The following is a 25446-nucleotide window of genomic DNA, read 5'->3' as shown; positions in this document are numbered from 1 at the left end:
CATTCCAGGGAAACAAAGCAGGGCATGAAATGAGACACCCCACACTACAGGCCAAACAACTCTAGTGCTCACTTCAGAGAGCTAGTTGGATAACCAGCTGCCAGGGGGCTGGACTAACACCCTGTATGAGCTGCTGAGACAGCTCTCTCCCTGGGGAGTTGAGTCATCACTGGGCTGCTCCCTATTGCCCAAGGCCCAAACAAAAACTGTGCTGTGCCAGAAACCTGAGTTGCCAATGAGCCTGAATGGCTCAGGTTACCAAACTGCAGCTGTATTCGGCTTCCTTGGGCCAATACTCCAAAGCACCACTTCTTCCCTAGAGTTGGGCCTGTGCTGTGCCCTGCCAGCCAGAAACAAAATTAAAGCTACAACCTGGCCCTTTGGGCCCAAGCTGCTAGGGCGTACATCAGAATCACAGATCCTGGCTCTGTGGTAAACCTACCTCCAATTCTACCACAAGGAGCAAACCTATAGCTCAAAACCCAGGTGCCACAATAGGTTCATCAGATGCTGAGCCTAGAACCCCAGACCCACAGCTGCCCTGAACACCTGCACCTGGAACCTGGAGCCACCGTACCTGCCTATAGGCCGTATCATACTTGACAGCAAGTAGTATCTTCATGGCTAAGTAACTTCATTTGGGGGCAAATGAAAACAGGAGGACTCCAAAAAGCCCTTGCCATTAACAACCTATGCCACCACTGCTACAAACTTTTACAACCTAGGCCACTGAGGCAAAGTTACTGCCAACATTAAATACTGTTGATAAAGCTGAACAAAGACTACACCATTTCAAAACCTATCTGGAAACACAGTTACTACACCCTTCTCAACTAGCACACCAAGGACCGACTGCAGGTGAAAGCCTCTATGAAAGTGACTGTAGAAAAACGGGAAGAGGCCATTGTTCCACCAGATGCACAGACGTCAATGCAGGGACAGAAGAAACATGAAAAAGCAAGGAAATGTGTCACCATGAAAGGAACAGAGTAACTCTCCAGTGACAAACTAGAAGGAAATCTACCAATTACCAAAAAGGAATTAAAAATAATGATCTTTTAAAAACTCAGTAAGGCCAGGTGCAGTGGCTCACACCTGTAATCCCAGCACTTTAGGAGACCAAGGTGGGTGAGTCACTTGAGGTCAGGAGTTCAAGACCAGCCTGGCCAACATGGTGAAACCCTGTCTCTACTAAAAATACAAAAATTAACTGGGCGTGTTGGCACACACATGTAGTCCCAGCTACTCGGGAGGCTGAGGCAGGAGAATCACTTGAACCTGGAAGGCAAAGATTGTTGTGAGCCAAGATCACGCCACTGCACTCCAGTCTAGGTGACAGAGCAACATTCTGTCTCAAAAAAAGAAAAAAAGAAAAAAAAAACCCTCAATAAGATACAAGATAATATAGAAAGATAATTTAGTAAAATCAGAAAATTCATAACATGAATGAGAAATTTAAGAAATATTTTAAAACCACCAAACAGGAATCCTGCAGCTGAAGAATTTAATGAATAAAATATAAGGTACAATAGAGAGCATCAATAGCAGACTTACTCAAGCAAAAGATAGATAGAGTTTGTTTGGAATTACCCAGTCAGAGAAGAATAAATAAGAATGACAATGAGTGAAGAAAGCCTACAAGACTTATTAGATAACATCAAGGGAAAAAAAATTTCATATTATCAGAGTTCCAGAAGGCAAAAAGATGACAAAAGGCATAGAAAATAATAGGCTGGGAGCGGTGGCTCACGCCTATAATCCTAGCACTTTGGGAGGCTGAGACGGGTGGATCACCTGAGGTCAGGAGTTTCAGACCAGCCTGGGCAACATGGTGAAACCCCGTCCCTACCAGAAATACAAAAAATTAGCCAGATGTGGTGGTGGGTGCCTGTCATCCCAGCTACTCAGGAGGCTGAGGCAGGAGAATCACTTGAACCCGAGAGGAGGAGGTTGCAGTGAGCCAAGATCATACCGTTGCACTCCAGCCTGGGCAACAAGAACAAAAATTCCATCTCAAAAAAAAAAAAAAAAAAGAAAAAAGAAAAATATATTTAATAACATTTTTTAATAAAAGAAAATAGGCCGGGTCTGGTGGCTCATGCCTGTAATCCCAGCACTTTGGGAGGCCAAGGTGGGTCGATCATGAGGTGAGGAGTTCGAGACCAGTCTGGCCAACATGGCGAAACCCCGTCTCTACTAAAAATACAAAAAATTAGCGGGGTGTGGTGGCAGGCACCTGTAATTTCAGCTACTTGGGAGGCTGAGGCAGGAGAATCATATGAACCCAGGAGGCGGAGGGTGCAGTAAGCCAAGATTGCATCACTGCACTCCAACCTGGGTGACAGTGTGAGACTCTGTCTCAAAAAAAATTAAAGTAAAATAAAATAAAATATATTTAATGAAATTATAGCTGCTAAGGAGATCATAGCAAGACTAAAAATAAAACATTAAAAAAATGAAAAAGACAATGAAATAATAGCGGCCGGGCGCGGTGGCTCAAGCCTGTAATCCCAGCACTTTGGGAGGCCGAGACGGGCGGATCACGAGGTCAGGAGATCGAGACCATCCTGGCTAACACGGTGAAACCCCGTCTCTACTAAAAAATACAAAAAAAACTAGCTGGGTGAGGTGGCGGGCGCCTGTAGTCCCAGCTACTCGGGAGGCTGAGGCAGGAGAATGGCGTAAATCCGGGAGGCGGATCTTGCAGTGAGCTGAGATCCGGCCACTGCACTCCAGCCTGGGCGACAGAGCGAGACTCCGTCTCAAAAAAAAAAAAAAAAAAAAAAAAAAAAAAAAAAAAAGCTAAAAACTTCCCAAGTCTTGTGAGAGATATGGACATTCAGATCCAGGAAGCTCAAAGATCCCCAAAAAGGTCATCTCCAAGGCACATTATATTTGAACTGACAAAAGTCAAAGACAAAGAGAAAAATCTAAAAGCACCACTAGAAAAGCATCAAGTCACATATAAGGGAATCTTCATTAGACTAACAGCAGAAACCTCACAGGCCAAGAAAAAATGGGATGATATATCCAAAATTCTGAAAGAAAAGAAAAAATATCAGTAAAAAATACTACACACAGCAAACCAATCAATCAGAAACTGGGTAGAAATAGCCAGGCACAGTGGCTCATGCCTATAATCCCAGTACTTTGGGATGCTGAGGGGGGCGAATTACTTGAGGTCAGGAGTTCAAGACCAGCCTGGCCAACATGGTGAAACCCCATCTCTACAAAAATACAAAAATGAACCAGGCGTGGTTACATGCGCCTATAATCCCAGCTGCTCCAGAGGCTGAGACAGGAGAATCGCTTGAACCTGGGAGGTGGAGGTTGCAGTGAGCCAAGATCATGCCACTGCACTCCAGCCTGGGCAATAGAGCAAGACTCCATTAAAAAAAAAAAAAAAAAAAAGAAGTTAGGTAGAAATAAAGTGTGTCTCAGGCAAGTAAAAATTAAGGGAATTTATCACCACTACACCAGCCTTTCAAGAAATGATCAATGCAATATCTGGAAATAAGAAGACAGTAATCATTATGTAACCACATAAAAGTGTAAGATTCACTGGTAGAGCAGACAGGCAAAGAAAAAAGAGAAAAAAAATCAAATCTTATCACTACAGAAAACCACCAAAACACAATGATAAAAAATAAGAAATGAAGAACAAAGGATATACAAAACATTCTGAAAACCACAAAATGAAAGGAGTCTTCACCTAAAAATAACCTTGAGGTGATTACATTCCTATCTGAAAAGATATATACTAGTTAAATGGATTTTTAAAGTGACCCAACTATATGCTACTTACAAGAAACTCACTTCACCTCTAAAGACACAAATACGGCCAGGCGCAGTGGCTCACACCTGTAATCCCAGCACTTTGGGAGGCTGAGGCGGGTGGATCACCTGAGGTCAGTTGGAGACCAGCCTGGCCAACATAGTGAAACCCCATCTCTACTAAAAATACAAATATTAGCCAGGCGTGGTGGCACACGCGCCTGTAGTCCCAGCTGCTTGGGAGGCTGAGGCAGGAGAAATGCTTAAACCCAGGAGGCAGAGGCTGCAGTGAGCCAACATAGTGCCACTGCACTCCACCCTGGGTGACAGTGAGACTCTGTCTGGAAAAAAAAAAAAAAAAAAAGACACAGAGACTGAAAGCAAAGGAAGAGAAGAATACATTCCATGCAAATGGAAACCAAAAGCAAGCAGAAGTAGCTATACATTTTTTTTTCTTTTTCTCGTTTCTTTTTTTTTTTTTTAACCACAATCATGACTATATAAGGAGTAGCTATACTTATGATAAGAGACTTGTATCAAATACAGTAGGGATGAAATCAGGAAGAGGATACAAAAATTGTAAATATATATGCACCCAATATCAGAGCACCCAGATATGCAAGGCAAACATTATTAGATCTAAAGGGGAAGACAGACTCTAATACAATAATACTTGGGGACTTCAACACCCCACTTGCAACAATGGACAGATCATATACATAGAAAATCAACGAAGAAACACCAAGTTTAAACTGACTTTAGACCAAATGGACTTAAAAGACACTGACAGATCTTTTCATCCAACAGCTACAGAATACATATTTTTTTTTTCATAAGCACATGCAATATTTTCAAGGAGAGGCCACATGTTAAACCACAAAACAAATCACAAAAATTAAAAGAATTAAAATCACATCAGGTACCTTTCTGATCACAATGAAATAAACCTAGAAATCAATAACAAGAGGAACTTTTAAAACAGTAAAAATAAATGGAAATTAAATAACATGATTCTGAATGACCAATGGGTAATGAAGAAATTAAGAAAAAAAATTTAAATGTCTTAAAATGAGTGAAAATAGAAACACAACATATAAAAATGTATGGGATGCAGCAAGAGCAGTTTTAAGAGGAAAGTATATAGCAATAAACACCTACATCAAAAACAATAAAGATCTGGCTGGGCATGGTGGCTCACACCTATAATCCCAGTGCTTTGGGAGGCCAAGGCAGGAGGATGACTTGATGCTGGGAGTTCAAGACCAGCCTGGGTCATATAGCAAGACCCTATCTCTTAAAAAAAAAAAAAAATAATAAATTAGCTGGTCTTGATAGCGCAAGCAGTAGTCCTAGCTATTCTGGAGGCAGAGGTGGGAGAACTGCTTGAGCCCAACAGTTCAAAACTGAGGTGTGAGGATCACTTGAGCCCAGGAGTTTAAGTTGACTGTGCCATTGCACTCCAGCCTAGGTAACAGAATAAGACCCTGTCTCTTAAAAAAAAAAAAAAAAATGCTTCTCAAGGAACTAGAAGAGAACAAATCAAACCCAAAATTACAAGGAAAGAAATAACAAAGATCAGAACAGTAATAAATAAAACTGAGACTTAAAAAAAAATTCAAAGGATCAACAAAATGAGAAGTTGGTTTTCTGAAAAGATAAGAAACCATTAGACTAACCAAGAGAAAAGACTCAAAATCAAATGCACACAAAAATGACACTGTAACTGATACCACAAAAGTACAGAGTCATTAGAGACTATTATGAACAACTACAAACCAAAAAATTGGAAAACCTACAGAAAATAAATTCCTAGACACATACAACCCATGAGGATTGAACCAAGAAGAAACAGAAAACTTGAACTGACCAATTCTGAGTAACAAGATTTAATCAGTCATATAAAGTCACCCGTCAAAGGAAAGTCCATGATATGATGGCTTCACGGCTGAATTCTACCAAACATTTTAGAAGAATTAAATATGAATTCTTCTGAAACTTTCCCAGAATAATGAAGAGGAGGGAAGTATTCTAAACTCATTCCACAAGCCAGCATTACCATGACACAAGCACCAGACAAGGACACACACATTCAAAAGAAAACTACAGGCCAATATTCCTTTTGAACATAAATGCAAAACTCCTCAGCAAAATACTAGCCAACCAAATCCAAAAGTACATCAAAAAGATTGTTTACCATAACCAAGTGGAATTCATTCCAGGGATGCGACAATGGTTCAGCATACACAAAACAATAAACATGATACATCAACAGAATGAAGAACAAAAAATGTGATCATCTCCATAGATGGAGAAAAACCCTCTGGTAACATTCAATACCCCTTCATGATGAAAACTCTAAACAAATTACACATGATAATAGAAAGAATGGGCCGGGTGTGGTGGCTCACCCCTGTAATCCCAGCACTTTGGGAGGCCAAGGTGGGTGGATCACGAGGTCAGGAGATCGAGACCATCCTGGCTAACATGGTGAAATCCCATCTCTACTAAAAATACAAAAAATTAGCTGGGTGTGGTGGTGGGTGCCTGTAGTCCCAGCTACTCGGAAGGCTGAGGCAGGAGAATGGTGTGAACCTGGAAGGCAGAGCTTGCAGTGAGCTGAGATCATGCCACCACTGCACTCCAGCCTGGGCAACAGAGTGAGACTCCATCTCAAAAAAAAAAAAAAAAGAAAAAAAAAAGAAACAACGTACCTCAACATAATAAAGGAAATAAATAACATACCACAGCTAACATCATTCTTAAAGGGAAAGAGCTGAAAGCTTTCCCCCTATAATCTGAAACAAAACAAGTATGCCCACTTTCACACCTTTTATTTAACAAAAGTACAAAAAGTCTGAGACAGAGGAATCAGGCAAGACAAAGAAATAAAGGGCATGCAAATCAGAAAGGATGAAGTCAAATTATCCCTGTATGCACATGACAGGATCAAATATATAGAAAACCCTAAACTCCAAAAGTGGCACTAAAAAACTCTTAGGACTGATAAATTCACTGAAGTTGCAGGATATAAAATCAACATGCAAAAATCAGCAGCATTTCTACACACCAACAATGAATTAGCTGAAAAATAAATCAAGAAAGCCATCCCATTGATAATACTTCAACAAAAGTAAAATAAGAATACAAGGAAAACTATGTAACACCAATGAAGTAAATCAAAGAGGACACACATAAAAATGGAAAAACATCCCATGGTCATGGATTAGAATGGTTAATATTATAAAAATGAACATACTTTCCTGTAAAAGATAGCTTATGGAACAAAAATGAACATACTACCTCAAGTGATCTACAGATTCAATGCACTCTCTAACAAATTATCAATGACATTTTTCACAGAAATACAAAGAGTAACCCTAAAATTCATGATATCACAAAAGATACTGAATATCCAAAGCAATCCTAAGCAAAAAGAACAAAATGGGAGTTTTGTTCACACTACCGGACCTTGAAATATACTACAAAGTGACGGTAAACAATACAACATGGTACAGGTATTTTTCAAAAACCACACAGACAAATGGAACAAAACAGAGAGCCCAGGAATAAATCCCATTTACGGCCAACTGATTTCTAATAAAGGCACAAAGAACATTCACTGGGAAGAGGACAGTCTCTTCAATAAATGGTGCTGGGACACTGGATATTCATATGCAAAAGAATGAAACTAGACTCATCTCTCACCATGTACAAAAATCAACTCAAAACACCAAGTATGCTGGCTCATACCTGTAATCCTAGCTACTCAGAAGGCTGAGTCGAGGCTGACTCTAGTCCAGGAGTTCAGGACCAAGCTGGGCAATGTGAGACTATGTCTCTAAAAAATAATTTAAAAGCAAAAACAAAAATTGGGAATGTACTTTTAGGGCAATTTGAATCTATGCTCTCAGGATAATCAACTAAAAATGGTTTAAAAGCTTAAATGTAAGAGCAAAAACTATGAAACTACTAGAAGAAAACATAGGGGAAATGCTTCAGAATATTGGTCTGGGCAAAGATTTTATGATGACCTAAAAATCAAGGTTTAACAAAAGCACAAATAAAGCGATTACATTAAACTAAAAAACTTCTGCACAGCAAAGGAAACAGAATGAAGAGACAACTAGTGAAGTGGGATAAAATATTTGCAAACTATTCATCTGAAAGGGATTAATATCCAGAATACACCAGGAACTCAATAGCAAATAATAATAATAATAGAAAATCTGATTTTAAAATGGGTAAGGTGAATAGACATCCCTCAAAAGGAGACATACAAATGGCCAAGTATATGAAAAAATGCTCAACATCGCTAAACATGGAAATGCAAATCAAAACCAAACTGAGATATGATTTCACCTCAGTTAGGATGGCTATTACCAAAGATAAAAAATAAAAAATGCTGCTGAGAACATGGAAAAGGGGGAACTCTTATATATGGCTGGCAGGAATGCTAATTAGTACAGCCATATGGAAAATAGTATGGATGTTCCTCAAAAATCTAAAACTACAGCCAGGCATGGTGGTGTGTGCCTGTAGTCCCAGTTACTCAGGAGGCTGAGGTGGAGGACTGCTTGAGCCCAGGAGTCTGAGACCAGCCTGAATAACACAGCAAGACCCCATTTTAAAAAATTAAAAATAAACAAAAGTTAAAAATATAACTACCATATGATCCACTGGTAGTGATCTATGTCACTACTGGGCATATATCCAAGAAAAAAAAATTCATATGTCAAAGAGATCTACACTCCTACGTTTATTGAAGCACTATTCATAATAGCTAAGAAATCAATCTAAGTGTCCATTATCAGATGATTGAAGAAAAAAAACATGGCATATATACACAATGGAATACTACTCAGCCATGAAAAATAAACCTGTCTTTCACAGCAACATGAATGAGCTTGAAAGATATTAAGTGAAATAAGCTAGGCACAGAAAGATAAATACTCTCTGTTTCTACTCATATGGAAGCATAAAAAGTTGAGCAGAATGGTGGTAACCAGAAGCTGGGAAGGATAGCAGGGAGGCAGACAGAGATTGGTTAACAAATACAAAATTACACCAAGTGAGATTCCATTTGAATAAGTTGTAGTGTTCTGTGGCACTGCAGAATGAGTACAATTGGCAATACATTTTATATTTTCAAATAGCTAGAAAAGCAGACTGTGAATGTTGCTAAACACAAAGAAATGATAAATGCTTGAGGAGATGGATATACTAATTACCCTGATCATTACTCTTAGCACACATATATTGAAATATCACACCGAACCCCATAAACATTACGTGTCAATTAAAAACAATAAAAGAAACAAAAGAATACCAAAAGAGAAATTCCAAAATATTCCGATTAAACATATTAATTACTATGACTGGACTAAATCCGTAGTGACAACTACCTGCATATACACATGCAGGTTCACCTGTTAAAATTCCAGTCACTTTATAGTCAGCCTACACACAATCTTCTGTAAGACTGAAAAATGAGATTCCTTCTTTGTGTTTATTTTCTGAGTTTATCATAATCCTTTAATTTAGCTACATGTCTTATTTCATTTTTGGTTCCAAAATGTCCTCTAGAAAATTGCTGAGGTGAACTTTGAACTATTTACTCTCTCTAAAGAGGAGTAAAGAAGCTGAGAAACCACAATCAGAGGGAAGAACTAGGACTCCCTGGATTATATTATGTACAAACAGCTACAATATCATCTCCATCCCGCAGAAAAATAAAGAAAAAGAAATTAACAAGTAGATCCATATCAAGAAAAAAGTATGTGTACTGGGTGGTTAAAGACACAAGAAGAAACAATTTTTTAAAAAAATCAAAGCGTTTGAAGTGTGCAGTAAAATGTGCCCATTCATATGCACATCCTTATCTCCTTAAATGTCAAAGTATTTCATAACTCAAGCCTCCATCTTTCTCATAAAGATATATGCTTCTGCTCCTCAAGAGTAGAGACAATGCTGTGGAACAAAGTAGGCTTTCACAAAATGTTTTCAAACAAACCATTTGTCTACAGCACTGGACAGCAGTGAATGTACACAGGGAAAATAAAGGGGATGAGGCCCTTGTGTTTCTGAAACATTTTCCTCTCCCAAATAAAATAACGAGGAGATAACAAACTGCCATGGGCTTGTCAGGGAAGTCTGAAAGAAGCTGTGCTTCCATTTCTTTCTCTTCCCTATGACTCCTCCTCCTTTGCTTGAATGTCCCTGAGATAACATTTCACTGTAAACTAACAAGAAAGATGTGGCTGAAGGTTTTCCTAAGTGCACAATAACCATTGGGTCTCTCTCATGGGCGAATTATCAGATGTAGAATAAGACTCTTGGCTGTGTCAATTTCTAACATAATTGTTTAGATGACAAATGATTATCTAAAACAGGTTTTCACACAAAGATGATGCTTATGAAGCTTCTCTTCAGTATGAATGACCAGACGGTACGATGTTTCCTCTCACCACAGATTTTCTTCAGCGGTGATATTCAAAAACTCTTTCCCTAACAGGAATTCGTGGATGTTGACTGAAGTGTGTAAAAGGTCTTCCCACATCTGTTACAATGGTAGGGTTTCTCCCAGGATGAATCCGTTGATGTCGAGTGAGGAGGAATGAGCGGCAATTGAAGGTGCTTCCATATTCGCTGCACTCTCTGGGCTACTCTCAGTCTGGATGATGGAGTGTTGAACCAGATCTGTGCTCTCGCAAGAAACGTTCCCACTCTGGATGCGTTCATGGGACTTCTCTGCAGTGTGAATCCGCTGGTGCCTTGTGAGGGGTGACCTGCGGTTGAAGGCCTTCCCGCACTCCACGCACTCATAGGGCTTCTCTCCAGTGTGGATGCTGAAGTGTCGAATGAGGTTTGTGGTCCGACAAAAGGCTTTCCCACATTGGATGCATACGTAGGGCTTCTCTCCAGTATGAATCCACTGGTGCCTTGTGAGCCCTGACATGCGGGTAAAAGCCTTTCCACACTGTAAACACTCATAGGGCTTCTCTCCAGTGTGGATGTTGAAGTGGCGAATGAGGTCTTTTCGAATGCTAAAGGCTTTCCCACATTCTTTGCACTCAAAAGGCTTTTCTCCGGTGTGGGCTCTTTCATGCAAGACATAGGTGGAGTAGTGAGTGAAGGCCTTTCCACATTGACTGCACACAAAGGGCTTCTCACCAGTGTGAATCCGCTCATGCTGCTTGAGGTGTGACCTGCAGTTGAAGGCCTTCCCACACTCAAGGCACTTAAAGGGCCTCTCCCCAGTGTGGATAAAGAAGTGTTGAATGAGGGCTGTACTCTCATAAAAGCCTTTTCCACATTCGCTGCATGCGAAGGGTTTCTTCTCATTGTGGCTCTTGTTATGCAAAACATAATTGGAGCGGTAGGTGAAGGCCTTTCCACATTCATTGCACACAAAAGGCTTCTCTCCACTGTGAACCCGCTGGTGCCGTGTCAGGTGTGACCCGCGGTTGAAGGTCCTTCCACATTCGCTGCACACAAAGGGCTTATCTCCATTGTGAGTCCGCTGGTGCCGTGTGAGGTGTGACCTGCGGTTGAAGTCTTTCCCACACTCCATGCATTTATAGGGCTTCTCCCCAGTATGGATGATGTGATGCTGAAGGAGGTGTTTGCTCTTGCCGAAGGCTTTCCCACATTCTGGGCAATCATAGGGCTTCACACGAGGGTGAATCTGCTCATGCTGAACAAGGAAGCAATTATCATTAAACATTTCCTCGAATTTATAGGAATTTTCCCCTTCGTGAATCAGGGAATCTGTAACTGGTCCATATGAGTCAAATCCATAAAGAGCATCTTCTGGTGAGACTTGGTTCTGTATCATCATTGAACATATACCATCAGCTGTCGCCAAACCTTCATTTTCAAGGCTCATTTTCCCATGGAGATTCTCACTCTGTGGGTCTGTCCCTGGTCTCAAAAATATTCCTGCATTTCAGATGGCCCATCCTGATCCATGGCCTGCCCAAAATAGGAGTATCCTGGGACTCCCTGTGCCAGCTGTTCCTGGAGTGAGACTTCCTCAGGCAAGGCCAGGTGAGAAGGGTTAGGCTCTACGGTCTCAGGTTTTGTGCTGTCACCTGAAGGGAATACAATACACAAAAGAGCTTATTAAGATAGTATAGAAGGGGCCGGGCGCGGTGGCTCACGCCTGTAATCCCAGCACTGTGGGAGGCCGAGGCGGGCGGATCACGAGGTCAGGAGATCGAGACCATCCTGGCTAACACGGTGAAACCCCGTCTCTACTAAAAAATACAAAAAACTAGCCGGGCGAGGTGGCGGACGCCTGTAGTCCCAGCTACTCGGGAGGCTGAGGCAGGACAATGGTGTGAACCCGGGAGGCGGAGCTTGCCGTGAGCTGAGATCCGGCCACTGCACTCCAGCCTGGGCCACAGAGAGAGACTCCGTCTCAAAAAAAAAAAAAAAAAAAAACAGTATATAGAAGAAATGAAACCACCATTTTGGTGAGAACAATAAGATGAAAATAGTGATGATTTGAAAATAGCTATGATTTGATGGGCTGGGTACAGTGTCTGATGCCTGTAATCCCAGCACTTTGGGAGGCTGAGGCAGGTGGATCACTTGAGGTCAGGAGTTCGAGACCAGCCTGGCCAACATGGTGAAACCCCATGTCTACTAAAAATACAAAAATTGGCCAGGCTTGGTGGCAGGCACCTATAATCCCAGCTACTTGGGAGGTTGAGACAGAAGGATCGCTTGAACCTGGGAGGTGGAGGCTGCAGTGAGCCAAGACTGAGCCACTACACTCCAGCCTGGGTGACAGAGGGAAACCCATCTCAAAAAAAGGCCAGGCGCGGTGGCTCATGCCTAAAATCCCAGCACTTTGGTTTGGGAGGTTGAGGCGGCTCACCCGCGATCCGCCCACCTCAGCTTCCCAGGTAGCTAGACTACAGGCATGTGCCACCACGCCTGGCTTTTTTGTTTGTTTGTTTTTGTTTTTTTAGATGGAATTTCACTCTGTTGCCTAGGCTGGAGCGCAGTGGCATGATCTCAGTTCACTGCAACTTCTGCCTCCTGGGTCCAAGCGACTCTCCTGAATCAGCCTCCCGATTGGCTTGGGATTACAGGTATGCGCCACCATGCTGGGCTCATTTTTTTGCATTTTTAGAGATGGGGTCTCACCATGTTGGCCAGATTGGTCTGGAACTCCTGACCTCAGGTAATCTATCCATCTCGGCCTTCCAAAATGCTAGAATTACAGGCGTGAACCATCCCGCCTGGCTAAATTTTTTGTATTTTTTTTTTTTATAGAGATGGGGTTTCACCATGTTGCCCAAGCTGGTCTCAAACTCCTGGGCTCAAGTAATCCGCCCACCTCTGCCTCCAAAGTGCTGGGATTATAGACGTGACCCACTGTGCCTGGCCAACTCTTGAAATTTTAAAAGAGAAACCCAGAGGAAGAAGCTCAAGCAGAGTACAGACTGGAATAGACATCCCCACTCACAGTCAAGATGCGACTAGGTGGACAACATAATGACGACACTGTATGGTGAGCTTGCTCAAGAACATGTCAAGGTGCTACAAGAGGCCAGGGAAGGGGCACTTAATGTAGCCTAGATGGGGCAGGGCCAGGAAGAGGCCAAGGAAGCTTCCCAGAGGATGCTTCATGAGCTTAAAGTGAGAAGGACATATTAGCCTTAGGACATAGAATATACAAAGACACAGAGTCTTCAGTGAATCTAGGGGACTGCAGTGAGACGAGGCAGCCCCATGAGAAGTTAAGGCTGGTCAGGATTCAGTGACAGGAAGGGGCAGAGAGGAAGCTGATGCTCAAGATTCTGCTTCAGGGACAGCCAGGGATGGCCACGGCTACTCCTAGGACAGAGCTCCTAGGACAAAGCGTGAACAGAATCCTGGTAGACATATAGAATCCACTGTGTCAGGGTGAAAAATAGGCGAAAAGGCTAACAAACAACTGGATCTTGAAAAAAGAAAATAATAAAACTTCTGCCAGGCGCGGTGGCTCACGCCTGTAATCCCAGCACTTTGGGAGGCTGAGGCTGGCAGATCACGAGGTCAGGAGATTGAGACCATCCTGGCTAACACGGTGAAACCCCGTCTCTACTAAAAGTACAAAAAATTAGCCGGGCGTGGTGGCGGGTGCCTGTAGTCCCAGCTACTTGGGAGGCTGAGGCAGGAGAATGGGGTGAACCCGGGAGGTGGAGTTTGCAGTGAGCCGAGATCGCGCCACTGCACTTCTGCCTGGGAGACAGTGAGACTCCGTTTAAAGAAAAAGAAAAAAAAAGAAAATAATAAAACTTTATTTCAAGACAATAAAGATCTACCTGAATGAAGAAACTGATAATATAAAGTTACCAGTTCTCTCAAAACTGATCCAGAAATTCAAACAACCCTGAGAAACAATAACCTGAAAACACTAGAAAAAGACACAATCTGAAAGGTACTGCCTGTAATCCTGGCTACTCAGGAAGCTGAGCCCAGGAGTTCAAGACCAGCCTGGGCAACATAGCCAGATCCCATCTCTTAAAAAAAAATAGTAATAATAAATAAAAAGAATGTGTGGATTAGCCTTGGAGAGTATTTAAGAGTAACAAGGATTGGCTATGAGATAACTGATGAAGCCAACATAAAAGTGAAGATCAGAGTAAGAAGAGAACCAAAGTCCAGAGAGAATAGAGAAAGAGAATCTAAGAGGGCCCAATACTCAAGCACAAACTAGGAAAACTCTGTGCTGAATTGTGAGTTCATACTAAAGGGAGGTTAAGAGTGTAGCTCTGGAGTCAAAACATCTCAGTTCAAATCTTGCCTGCACCAAATCAGCTAATGTCAGAGAAATGATTTAGCTGATCCTAGTCTCCACTTCCTCATCTGAAAAACAGAAACTCTCAGATTCTGTCTCATAGGGTGTGATGAGGGTTAAATAGGAAAATTCTTGGCTGGGCACGGTGGCTCATGCCTGTAATCCTGTGACTTTTGGGAGGCTAAGGCAGAAGAATTGCTTGAGGCCCAGAGTTCAAGAGTAGCCTGGGCAATATAGCAACACCCCGTCTCTACAAAAAAATTAATAAATTAGCCAGACATTGTAGCGTGAGCCTGTAGTTCCAGCTACTTTGCAGAATTGCTTGAGCCCAGGAGTTTAAGGCTACAGTGAGCTACGATGGTGCCACTGCACTCCAGCCTGGGCGACAGAGCAAGATCCTGTCTCTTAAAAAAGGGGAAAATTTCTATAAAGCACTTGGCACAGTGCTAGACAGTACATAAGAGATCGGTAAATTGTGGGCCATCATCAGTTATCATATGGTCACTGTTGTATTTGAAAATGAGGAATGAAAGGAGTGACCTTACAATGGTTTCTGTGCTGTGATACAGAGAAACCTACCACAGGGACTCAAACAGTAAAATGAAATGATATTTTTTTGTTTGTTTGTTGTTTTGAGATGGGGTCTCGCTCTGTCATCCAGTCCGGAGTACAGTGGTGTGATCTTGGCTCACTGCAACCTCCACCTCCCAGGCTCAAGCGATTCTCCTACCTCATCCTCCTGAGTAGCTGGGATTATAGGCACCTGCCACGACACTCAGCTAATTTTTTTATTTTTAGTAGAGATGGGGTTTCACCATGATGGCCAGGCTGGTAACTCCTGACCTCAAGTGATCTGCCTGCCTAGACCTCCCAAAAGGGAACGATGTTATCAGGTGATGATGAAGATGTGGAGCACTGGAAGCTTTCACATGTCCATGGTCAGAAAGTGAAATGGTACATTCTGCAGAACTGCTAGGCAGTTTCTTTTAAAGCTGAACATGGCCACACAGGGTAGCTCATGCCTATAATCCCAGCACTTTGGGAGGCCAAGGAGGGGAGATCAGTGCAGGCCACGAGTTCAAGATGAGCCTGGGCAACACAATGAGACCCCATCTCTACGAAAGATAATAAAGAAAAAAAGAAAGCTGAATATACAACCTACTCCATGACCTGATGTGTACACACATTAGAGTATATTCTAACACAATTTACTGTTAACAGAAAATTCAGAAACCAGTATTTACATCCACCAGAAAATATGAACAATAATACTCTCAGCAACATCCTTTATAATATCCAAAAACTGAAAACAACAAGAACATCCATCAGCAGGGTAATGGACAAATGAATGGCAGCTTCACATACAATGAGAAACTACAACATATTGAGAATGAACCAACTCCGACTGTATATAAACACGTGCAAAGAAAACACAGACGTGATGATCAAAAGACAGATATGGGCCGGGCGCGGTGGCTCAAGCCTGTAATCCCAGCACTTTGGGAGGCCGAGACGGGCGAATCACGAGGTCAGGAGATCGAGACCATCCTGGCTAACACGGTGAAACCCCGTCTCTACTAAAAATACAAAAACTAGCTGGGCGAGGTGGCGGGCGCCTGTAGTCCCAGCTACTCGGGAGGCTGAGGCAGGAGAATGGCGTAAACCCGGGAGGCGGAGCTTGCAGTGAGCTGAGATCTGGCCACCGCACTCCAGTCCGGGCGACAGAGCGAGACTCCGCCTCAAAAAAAAAAAAAGACAGATATGTCAGAGAACACACTGTGTAGTTCAACAACAGCCAACCAATCTGTGCTCTTGAAGTCTAAATACGAGCGAATAGAATTAAAGAGGCTGGCCAGGCGCGGTGGCTCAAGCCTGTAATCCCAGCACTTTGGGAGGCCGAGGCGGGCGGATCACGAGGTCAGGAGATCGAGACCATCCTGGCTAACACGGTGAAACCCCGTCTCTACTAAAAAATACAAAAAACTAGGCGGGTGAGGTGGCAGGCACCTGTAGTCCCAGCTACTCGGGAGACTGAGGCAGGAGAATGGCGTGAACCCGGGAGGCGGAGCTTGCAGTGAGCTGAGATCTGGCCACTGCACTCCCGCCTGGGCCACAGAGCGAGACTCCGTCTCAAAAAAAAAAAAAAAAAAAGAATTAAAGAGGCTATCGAGGGCACAAAACTCTGATGAGGAGCTGGATATCGCCTATGTATTGATGTAGGTGGCAGTTACTTTGGTTTATACATAAGCAAAAATTCAGTGAGTGGACTTCTGTCTTTTTTTTTTTTTTTTTGAGACACTATCTCCTTTTGTCGCCTAGGCTGGAGTGCAGTGTCACGATCTCGGCTCACTGCAAGCTCCGCCTCCTGAGTTTAAGCGATTCTCCTGCCTCAGCCCCCCGAGTAGCTGGGACTACAGGTGTGCACCACCATGCCTGGCTAATTGTTTCATATTTTTAGTAGAGACGGGATTTCGCCATGTTGGCCAGGCTGGTCTCAAACTCCTGACCTCAGGAGATCTGCCCGCCTCAGCCTCCCAAAGTGCTGGGATTACAGGCGTAAGCCACCACACCCGGCCTCAGTGAATGGACTTACGATTTTTGCACAACACAGTATATGAGTTATAGCTTATTCAAAAAGTGAAAGAGATGGACGCTTATTATGATGCCCAGGCTGGTCTCGAACTCCTAGACTGAAGCAATCCTCCCATCTCAGCCTCCAGAGTAGCTGGGATTAGACGCATCTGGCTTCCATTTCAGGGTTATTAATTGACTTGACTGCATTACTGTTGTATCTCAGAGAATACGGAAGCCCAAGGAGAGACACAGAGAGGGAGTGGCCAGTAAGTGGAGCAGTCAGAACACACATAACATTTATCGATAAAGCTGTCTTACACGGTGCAGTTCAAGGTGCCTCACAGCAATTACAACAGTAACATCAAAGATCACTGATCACAGATCACCGCAATAGATGTAATATTAATAAAAAACATTTGAGGCCGGGCGCGGTGGCTCAAGCCTGTAATCCCAGCACTTTGGGAGGCCGAGATGGGCGGATCACGCGGTCAGGAGATCGAGACCATCCTGGCTAACACGGTGAAACCCCGTCTCTACTAAAAACTACAAAAAACTAGCCGGGCGAGGTGGCGGCGCCTGTAGTCCCAGCTATGTGGGAGGCTGAGGCAGGAGAATGGCATGAACCCGGGAGGCGGAGCTTGCAGTGAGCTGAGATCCGGCCACAGCACTCCAGCCTGGGTGACAGAGCGAGACTCTGTCTCAGGAAAAAAAAAAAAAAAAAAAAAAAACATTTGAAATACTGCAAGAATTACCAAAATGTGACACAGACAAAAAGTGAGCACATGCTGTTGGAAAAATGGTTGGGACAGACTTGCTCAATTCAGGGTTGCCACAAACATTCAACTTCTAAAAACACAGGAACTGCTAGGTGCAGTAAAGCAAAGCGCAATGAAACAAAGGTATGCCTTTTTTGCCACATACTGTCCCATTTTACCCACAAGAAAATTGAGGCACTTTTCTGCACTGGCATGGGTATAAAGAAATAAAAAATTCTAAAAAGAAAATTAAGGCACAGAGGAGTTCAGTACTTTGCCTAGGAACACACAGCTGACAAGGAGTAGAGCTAGGATTGGACCCTGAGGCATCAGACCTTGGTCTCCCAAGTGCTGTGCTCAGAGGAAATGGAGAACACCCCTGTATGGTGCCAGGAGTCTCAAAACAAGGAGGGTATAAAGAAGAATGGGAGATATGAGTGGAAGAACTCAATCCTAAGGGAACCAGGCAGCAGAGTGAGGGGTAGACGTGGTGACTCCATACTTTGACATTTCATGAACCACTGAAAAATAAAAAACTGGGAGGGAACTCCAAACAGCAATTTTGTCACGTACAGACATTTGCACAAACATCAAAATCAACACTTCACAAAAGAAAGAACTTTTATCAAGAAAAAAATGCAACAAACAGCATCTCACAATGAAGGTATATCTATTAAACTGAATGAATGAATTTTCTGAGGTGTTCATTGCAATGGCCTTATTATCCTTACTCACTGAGGATGGGGATGCTGGGAAAATTAAATGAGAAGAGTATCAACAGAGAAACAACAAAAATATGAAGGAAGTAGTAGTGCCAAGGAATGTGTGAGCCTCAGAGAACAAGAACTAGATGGTCACTTCATTCCACACAATAGCTAAGCCAGAAAAAGCCACTATGAAAAGACAGTGACAGGAGCAGACCCATAAAGGGAAGCCAGCACAAGATACCCAGTTAGTCCCACAAGGCGCCTGGCTGCAAATCCTGCCTTTGGGTTCTAGAAAACATCCCCATTTCCGGGTAACGCATCCCTCTCCTTTGGCTGTGACCAAAAGCAAACTACATTTCTTAGCCAACCCTTTCTAAGTAAGACACAAAGAGATCAGGAAGAATCAAGTGAGTCAAAATAATGAGGCCAGGCGTGGTGGCTCACGCCTGTAATCCCAGCACTTTGGGAGGCCAAGGTGGGCAGATCACCTGAGGTTGGGAGTTTGAGACCAGCCTGACCAACATGGAGAAACCCCATCTCTACTAAAAATATAAAATAAGCTGAGTGTGGGGGCACATGCCTGTAATCCTAGCTACTCTGGAGGCTGAGGCAGGAGAATCACTTGAATCTGGGAGGCGGAGGTTGTGGTGAGCCAAGATCGCACCATTGCACTCCAGCCTGGGCAACAAGAGCGAAACTGTGTCTCAAAAAAAAAAAAAAAAAGAAAAAAAAAATTGAGTCAGGCTTTGGGAAACAGGAGGGCTGGCTCCCAAGACCTATTCCACTAGCCTGGCCTGAAGCCAGAATGAAGCTGAATTAGGCTAGAATGAAGCTGCTTTCAGGTGCCCCTGATGTTGGAGAGGAGAGGACAGGCCTTACCCAGTGCGACCAGAAGCCCACAGGTCTCCAGCATCACCTCCACGTACAAGGCCCTCTGGGTCACGTCCAACTGCCCCCACTCCTCCTGGGTAAATGTCACAGCCACGTCCTCGAAGGTCACAGACTCCTGAAAAGTCAAACAGAGCCAGTAATGTTTCCTTTGCAACTGTGGAATAGGATTAGAACCTGTCACTCCAGCACTGCAAAAGATGCACAGAGAATCAAAGGCCAAATCACCAAGCACCTCCAAAGGGCCAAGATCTGTGCTAGGATCAAGGGGAATGTGGACACTGCCTTGCATGGATTACAGCAGCGAAGAGGAGACAGAAGAGGCTGAGGCAGGAGAATTGCTTGAACCTGGGAGGTGGAGGCTGCAGTGAGTTGAGATCGTGCCACTGCACTCCAGCCTGGCAACACAGCAAGACTCCATCTTTAAAAAAACAAAACAAAAAAACAAGCCTCCTATGCAGGAAACCACTAGAACTTGACACAGAAATAAGGTCAGGACAATCCGAAGTAGACTGAGAGGCACAGACAGTAAGCGCTCTGACATATCAGAAAAATGGGAAAGAATAATAATAAAAACATCAACACCAGCAACAATAACAGGAACAGTAACTGAGTCTTACCGATCCTCCCTGTGTGCCTGCCTCATGCTGACAGGTTTACATGCCATGGTAAAGTGACTGAAAGTCCCCAGCTCAGGAGCTAGACTCCTGAGGTTTAAAACCAAATTCCTGAAATCAACATGTGCCTGCTATGTGACCTTGGGGACCTCATTTCATTTCGCTGAGCCTCGATTTCCAGGTCAGTATAACCGTGTTTCCCACTTCATCAAGAATAGTCAAGGCTGGGCATGGTGGCTCACGCCTGTAATCCCAGCACTTTGGGAGGCTGAGGCACGTGGATTACCTGAGGTCAGGAATTCGAGACCAGCCTGACCAACATGGTGAGACCCCGTCTCTATTAAGAATACAAAAAGTAGCCAGATGTGGTGGCACAAACCTGTAATCCCAGCTACTAGGGAGGCTGAGGCAGGAGAATAGCTTGAACCTGGGAGGCAGAGGTTGCAGTGACCCAAGATTATGCCACTGCACTCCAGCCTGGACAACGGAGCGAGACTCTGTCCCCCCCCTCCAAAAAAAAAAAAAAGAATAAAAGAACTAAAGAAAAACTGTTTGTAGGTTGGGCATGCTGACTCACACCTGTAATCCCAGCAGTTTGGGAGGCCGAGGTGGGCAGACCATGAGGTCAGGAAATCGAGACCATCCTGGCCGGCAAGGTGAAACCCCATCTCTACTAAAAATACAAAAATTAGCTGGGCGTGGTGGTGTGTGCCTGTAGTCCTAGCTATTTGGCAGGCTGAGGCAGGACAATCATTTGAACACGGGAGGCGGAGGTTGCAGTGAGCCAAGATCGCACCACTGAACTCTGGCCTGGCAACAGAGCTAGACTCTGTCTCAAAAAAAAAAAAAAAAAAAGGAAAGAAAATGAAACAAAGAAAAACTGTTTGTAAAAAAAAAAAACAACAAAAAAAACACTGAGGCAAAGGCTACACACAGCATCTGAATTTACCATCATCATCTCTATGTCACACTCAGAGACCTGAGGCCCAGATCTCAGGTCCCAGAAGCTCTACCAGTCTACCCAAAGTCACATGTCTTCATGTCTTTTTTTTTTTTTTTAGATGGTCTCACTCTGTCACCCAGGCTGGAGTGCAGTGGCACAATGTCGGCTCACTGCAGCCCTGACCTCCTGTGGTCTAGTGATCCTCCCACCTCAGCCTCCTGTGTAGCTGGGACTACAGGCACAAGATGCCACACCAGTCTAATTTTTTGTATTTTTTGTAGAGATAGGATTTCCCCATGTTGCCCAGGCTGGTCTTGAACTCCTGGGCTCAAGCAATCCACCCACCTCGGCCTCCCAAAGTGCAGGGATTACAGGTGTGAGCCACTATGCCGAGCCCAGAGTCACAGGTCTTATCAACAGAGGCAGGATTTAAGCCCAGGGCCCTCTGGTCTAATTATGTAACCTGACATTTCTCTATTAGCAAAGTTAATGCAGTTAATGAGGATGAAGCATTTCAAATCCATATATCCATTTCAGCCACTCCCATGGACAAGCGCAGAGAAGTGTAGTCATCATCATCCACCTCACCAAAGAATCACCTGAGGTGGTGGCACCTGATCAGGTGTTAGGGCCTGGACCTGCTTCCAGGGAGACTTCACAATGAGCCATCACTTCCTTTTCTACCTGAGTCCTACTAGCAGGTATCCCTGAAGCCAGAATATTCCAGCAGCAAGCAAACAAGAGTCACAGAGGGCACAGCAGGTTGTAGCCATGAGAATATGGGACCCTCTGGAGATTATATCTATCCTGGCTGAGTAGGAGAGTACATTCAGCAACATAACCGTACAAACATGCCCTCTCAGAATATGTCAGCAGGTAAGGGAGTAAGGGGAACCACATATAAAACCACCGTGGAAGCCACACAGGTCCCCTGGGAACTCCTTAAACAACCAATATACCATTTTTTAAGTCTCCACAGTTCCGCCAGTATGAAAGGCCATGCCTCCTCATGCCCAAGACCACGGCCAGAAGGAGGCCTCATCTTGCAAAGTTTACTTTAGGTGTCAGCCCCAGGCTTCCCAAACCATTGCAGGTAAAGAAGAGGGTAAAAACAGACTATGATGGTAAACATACCAGTTGTTAGTTTCTGATCTTAAGAGCTACAGTGTTGCAAGGCAAGTAATTGAACGTCTGTGACCCTCAAATTGCTCTTGTGTAAAACAACGATGACAATATAACCTAATTCTAAAGAGTTCAGGATTAAGCCGGGTGCGGCGGCTTACACCTGTAATCCCAGCACTTTGGGAGACCAAGGCGGGTGGATCACCTGAGGTCAGGAGTTTAAGACCAGCGTGGCCAACATGGTAAAACCCCGTCTCTACTAAAAATACAAAAATTAGCCAGGCGTGGTGGCGTGCACCTGTACTCCCAGCTACTCAGGAGGCTGAGGCAGGAGAATCGCTTGAACCCAGAAGGTGGAGTTTGCAGTGAGCCAAGGTCACGCCACTGTACTACAGCCTGGACGACAGAGCAAGGCTCCGTCTCAAAAAAAAAAAAAAAAAAAAAAAATCAGGATTAAACGAGCTGAGGGTTAAATATTACCCACCGATCAGCCCACAGCAAGGACTCAACGACAGTCAGTTAATATCATTCTTCCTAATTATTTTTCTTTGTTCTCATTACGTCCTTGACAAACTCAAATCCACAAGCTTCTTTAATACCATCAGATTCTCTATACAAAAATACCAGACTCTGGGCAAGGGTGTAAGGTGCCACTTTAGCCGGAATTGCCAAAAAAGGCACCTCCAAATACGTGACATCTGGACAGAGACCAGAAGGATGTGAGAGGGAGGCCCCCCACTACAGGGGCAGTGTTCGAGGTAAAGGGGGGTCAAGGAGAAAGGCTGGAAAATGGAAGAGGACTCTGTACGGTCAGGTTGGTGGCTCTGAAGAGCAAAGGACCAGGGAAAAACGCAAAGACACAAGGTCGGGGTGGTTGGCCAGGGGGATGGGGTAGGGGCTGGCAGGCAACAGAGAAGGCTGGATTTAGGGGAAGTGTGATGAGAGCCCTAGAAGGAAGCATCACTCCTCCTTCAACCACGGACTGAACACCTATCAGGGGCCAACACTGTTGCGGGACTGCGGATAAAGGAAATGACAAGCCACGGCCATTTCTCTTAAACGATGGCGACAAAGAAAAATTCTGTGGCTGTCTTGGCTTCCAGCCTGCCCACGAGGCCTCCAGAAATAGCAGAGCAGCAGCAAGGCCGAAACCTCGTCCACTCACCTGCGCCGGAGCCATCCACGCCGCCGCCATCCCGGGAATGCCGCGGATCAGCCGACCACAGCCCTTCTCTGTCCTGGGCGGGGCGATCGCGGCTGACTTTCGCACTCTGAGCCTCAGTTTTCCCCCCAAAAAAATGCGCACAAGGCCCAGGGCGCAGCGTCGGGGCTGAGGAGACGGAGGGCGGCTGCGGAGGCCTAGGCCTCGGTGAGCGCCAGCGGGACGCCTCGTTAGGGGAGAAGCGGGGCGTCAGGCTCCCGCCAAGACGCGGAGAAGGGGCGTAACCGCTTCACTACCCTTCCCTGCTCAGGCCGCAGAACGCGCCCACCCAGCGCTCTAGGCCCCACACTGCTTCAGGGCCAAGCCGGCCCACGGAGATGACGTCACACGAAGAAGCGGAAGTCCCGCCTCCGCCGCCCTGGCCCGGAGAAAACGCTCCTGTCCTGGGCCGTCAATGGCCCAGAGTCCGCGGCCGACACAAAGGACGGTGCCTTCTGGGTAATGCAGTTTTTCCCTTACATCTACCGGGTGTGGGAACTCACCCAGCTCATCCGACTCCACGTAAGTGCGCACCAGAACCCCCGCGTCGTCTTAGGGCTGCCGCTTTAGTATAGGCACAAGTCGGAGGGTCGAAAGGTCCCTTCAAGCTCAGGAAAATCGAGGTCAGGAGGCGGGGATAGTCGCCCCGATTCAGACCCCGAACAAAGGTGCTTACCCTGCTGTGGGCTGGGCCCGCGACTTCTCGCTCGCTTTGCCTCTTTTCTGGATCTTTTCATAGAAGAAAAGGATAAATGAGCAGTTAAAATAGCCACCCAAAGGAGGACGCCTGACAGTGTGCCCAGCCTGCTGGGAAAGGACAGACCGCCCTCTATTGGGCCTCCTTTGGCCGGGCCCAGCCTTCAAAGGATGCAGGGACTTCCGGGTGATGTAATAGGCTTCGCGTTCGCCACGTGTGGACTTCCCATACCCTGAGGTGGGGAGGCTGCTGGTGGAGCAGGCTTGCAGGGAAGCCCAGTACTCCCATTTCAAGCATGATCAGTTTGAAAAGTCAGTAAGACCTCAAAGCGTAGTGCCATCTACTCAACCTGTGATTCAACATTGGCAGAGGGTTCGAGAGTGGATATATAAATTTGAGAGTTGTTACCGTAAACTGTTACTTCAAGTCATGATATTAGGTGAGGCTATGAAAAGAATGGGTAAGTGACGGGAAAGAGGGGAACCCTGGCCCAACCCAGCATTAACTGGTTGCAGACAGGAGACCAATAAAGTCATGTTAGGATTTTAACAATCCTAGGTTATGCAAAAGATATCTATGTTATGCGAAGTCTTCGTAGTCCCCATCAGTAACTTTTTTTTTCTTTTCATGATTATGAAAGTGAGAGAATAAAGTCCAGCTTTCAATGGTTTGACGATATATATGGTTATGAAAATAGAAACAAGGTGTGCAGAAAGTACTCCCCAAGAGATTTAATTTCCAGATTGAAAATAGTCAACGAATGGAGATGGGGTCAATTTCCTACACGATGCTGTCTATAAAACACTTCTGGAGAAATATTTTTGGCTAAATTAGTGTTCTAGCAACACTGTTATTCATCACTGGCAATAGTAATTTTTGAAAATTGATAAAGACATGATTCTCTTTTTCACATACTTATGACTCTTATAATTAAATATATATATATATATATATATTTTTTTTTTTTTTTGAGATGGAGTTTCACTCTTGTTGCCCAGGCTGGAGTGCAATGGCGCGATCCCGGCTCACTGCAACCTCCGCCTCCTGGGTTCAAGCGATTCTTCTGCTTCAGCCTCCCGAGTAGCTGGGATTACAGGCATGAGACCCCACGCGTGGCTATTTTAGTAGAGACAGGGTTTTTCCATGTTGGTCAGGCTGGTCTCGAACTCCCGACCTCAGGTGATCCGCCCGCCTCAGCCTCCCGAAGTGTTGGGATTACAGATGTGAGCCAACACGCCCGGCCAGACTCTTATAATTAAATTTAAATTTTTTTTCAGAGGCGTATGAACCAGAGGAACTCCATCTTAAATAGGAGCTGGGTAAAATGAAGCTAAAACCTACGAGGCTGCATTCCCAGACAGTTAAGGCATTCTGAG

General features: G+C 44.5%; 1 protein-coding gene across 1 annotated transcript; it reads right to left on the bottom strand.

Moving 5' to 3' along the window:
• Positions 1–9004: 9004 nt before the first annotated feature.
• On the bottom strand, positions 9005–24750 carry ZNF460 (zinc finger protein 460). Its single transcript, XM_010387016.2, is given in 4 exon segments — positions 9005–11703; positions 11706–11864; positions 19482–19608; positions 23338–24750. Coding segments are annotated over 4 exon segments (1686 nt in total). The 5' UTR covers positions 23368–24750; the 3' UTR covers positions 9005–10333.
• Positions 24751–25446: the final 696 nt, after the last annotated feature.

The sequence above is a fragment of the Rhinopithecus roxellana genome, chromosome 12, assembly GCF_007565055.1.
Source record: "Rhinopithecus roxellana isolate Shanxi Qingling chromosome 12, ASM756505v1, whole genome shotgun sequence".
In the NCBI taxonomy this organism is placed as follows: Eukaryota; Metazoa; Chordata; class Mammalia; order Primates; family Cercopithecidae; genus Rhinopithecus; species Rhinopithecus roxellana.
The sequence above is the reverse complement of the archived record's forward strand: the minus strand, read 5'-3'. Positions and strand labels throughout refer to the sequence as shown.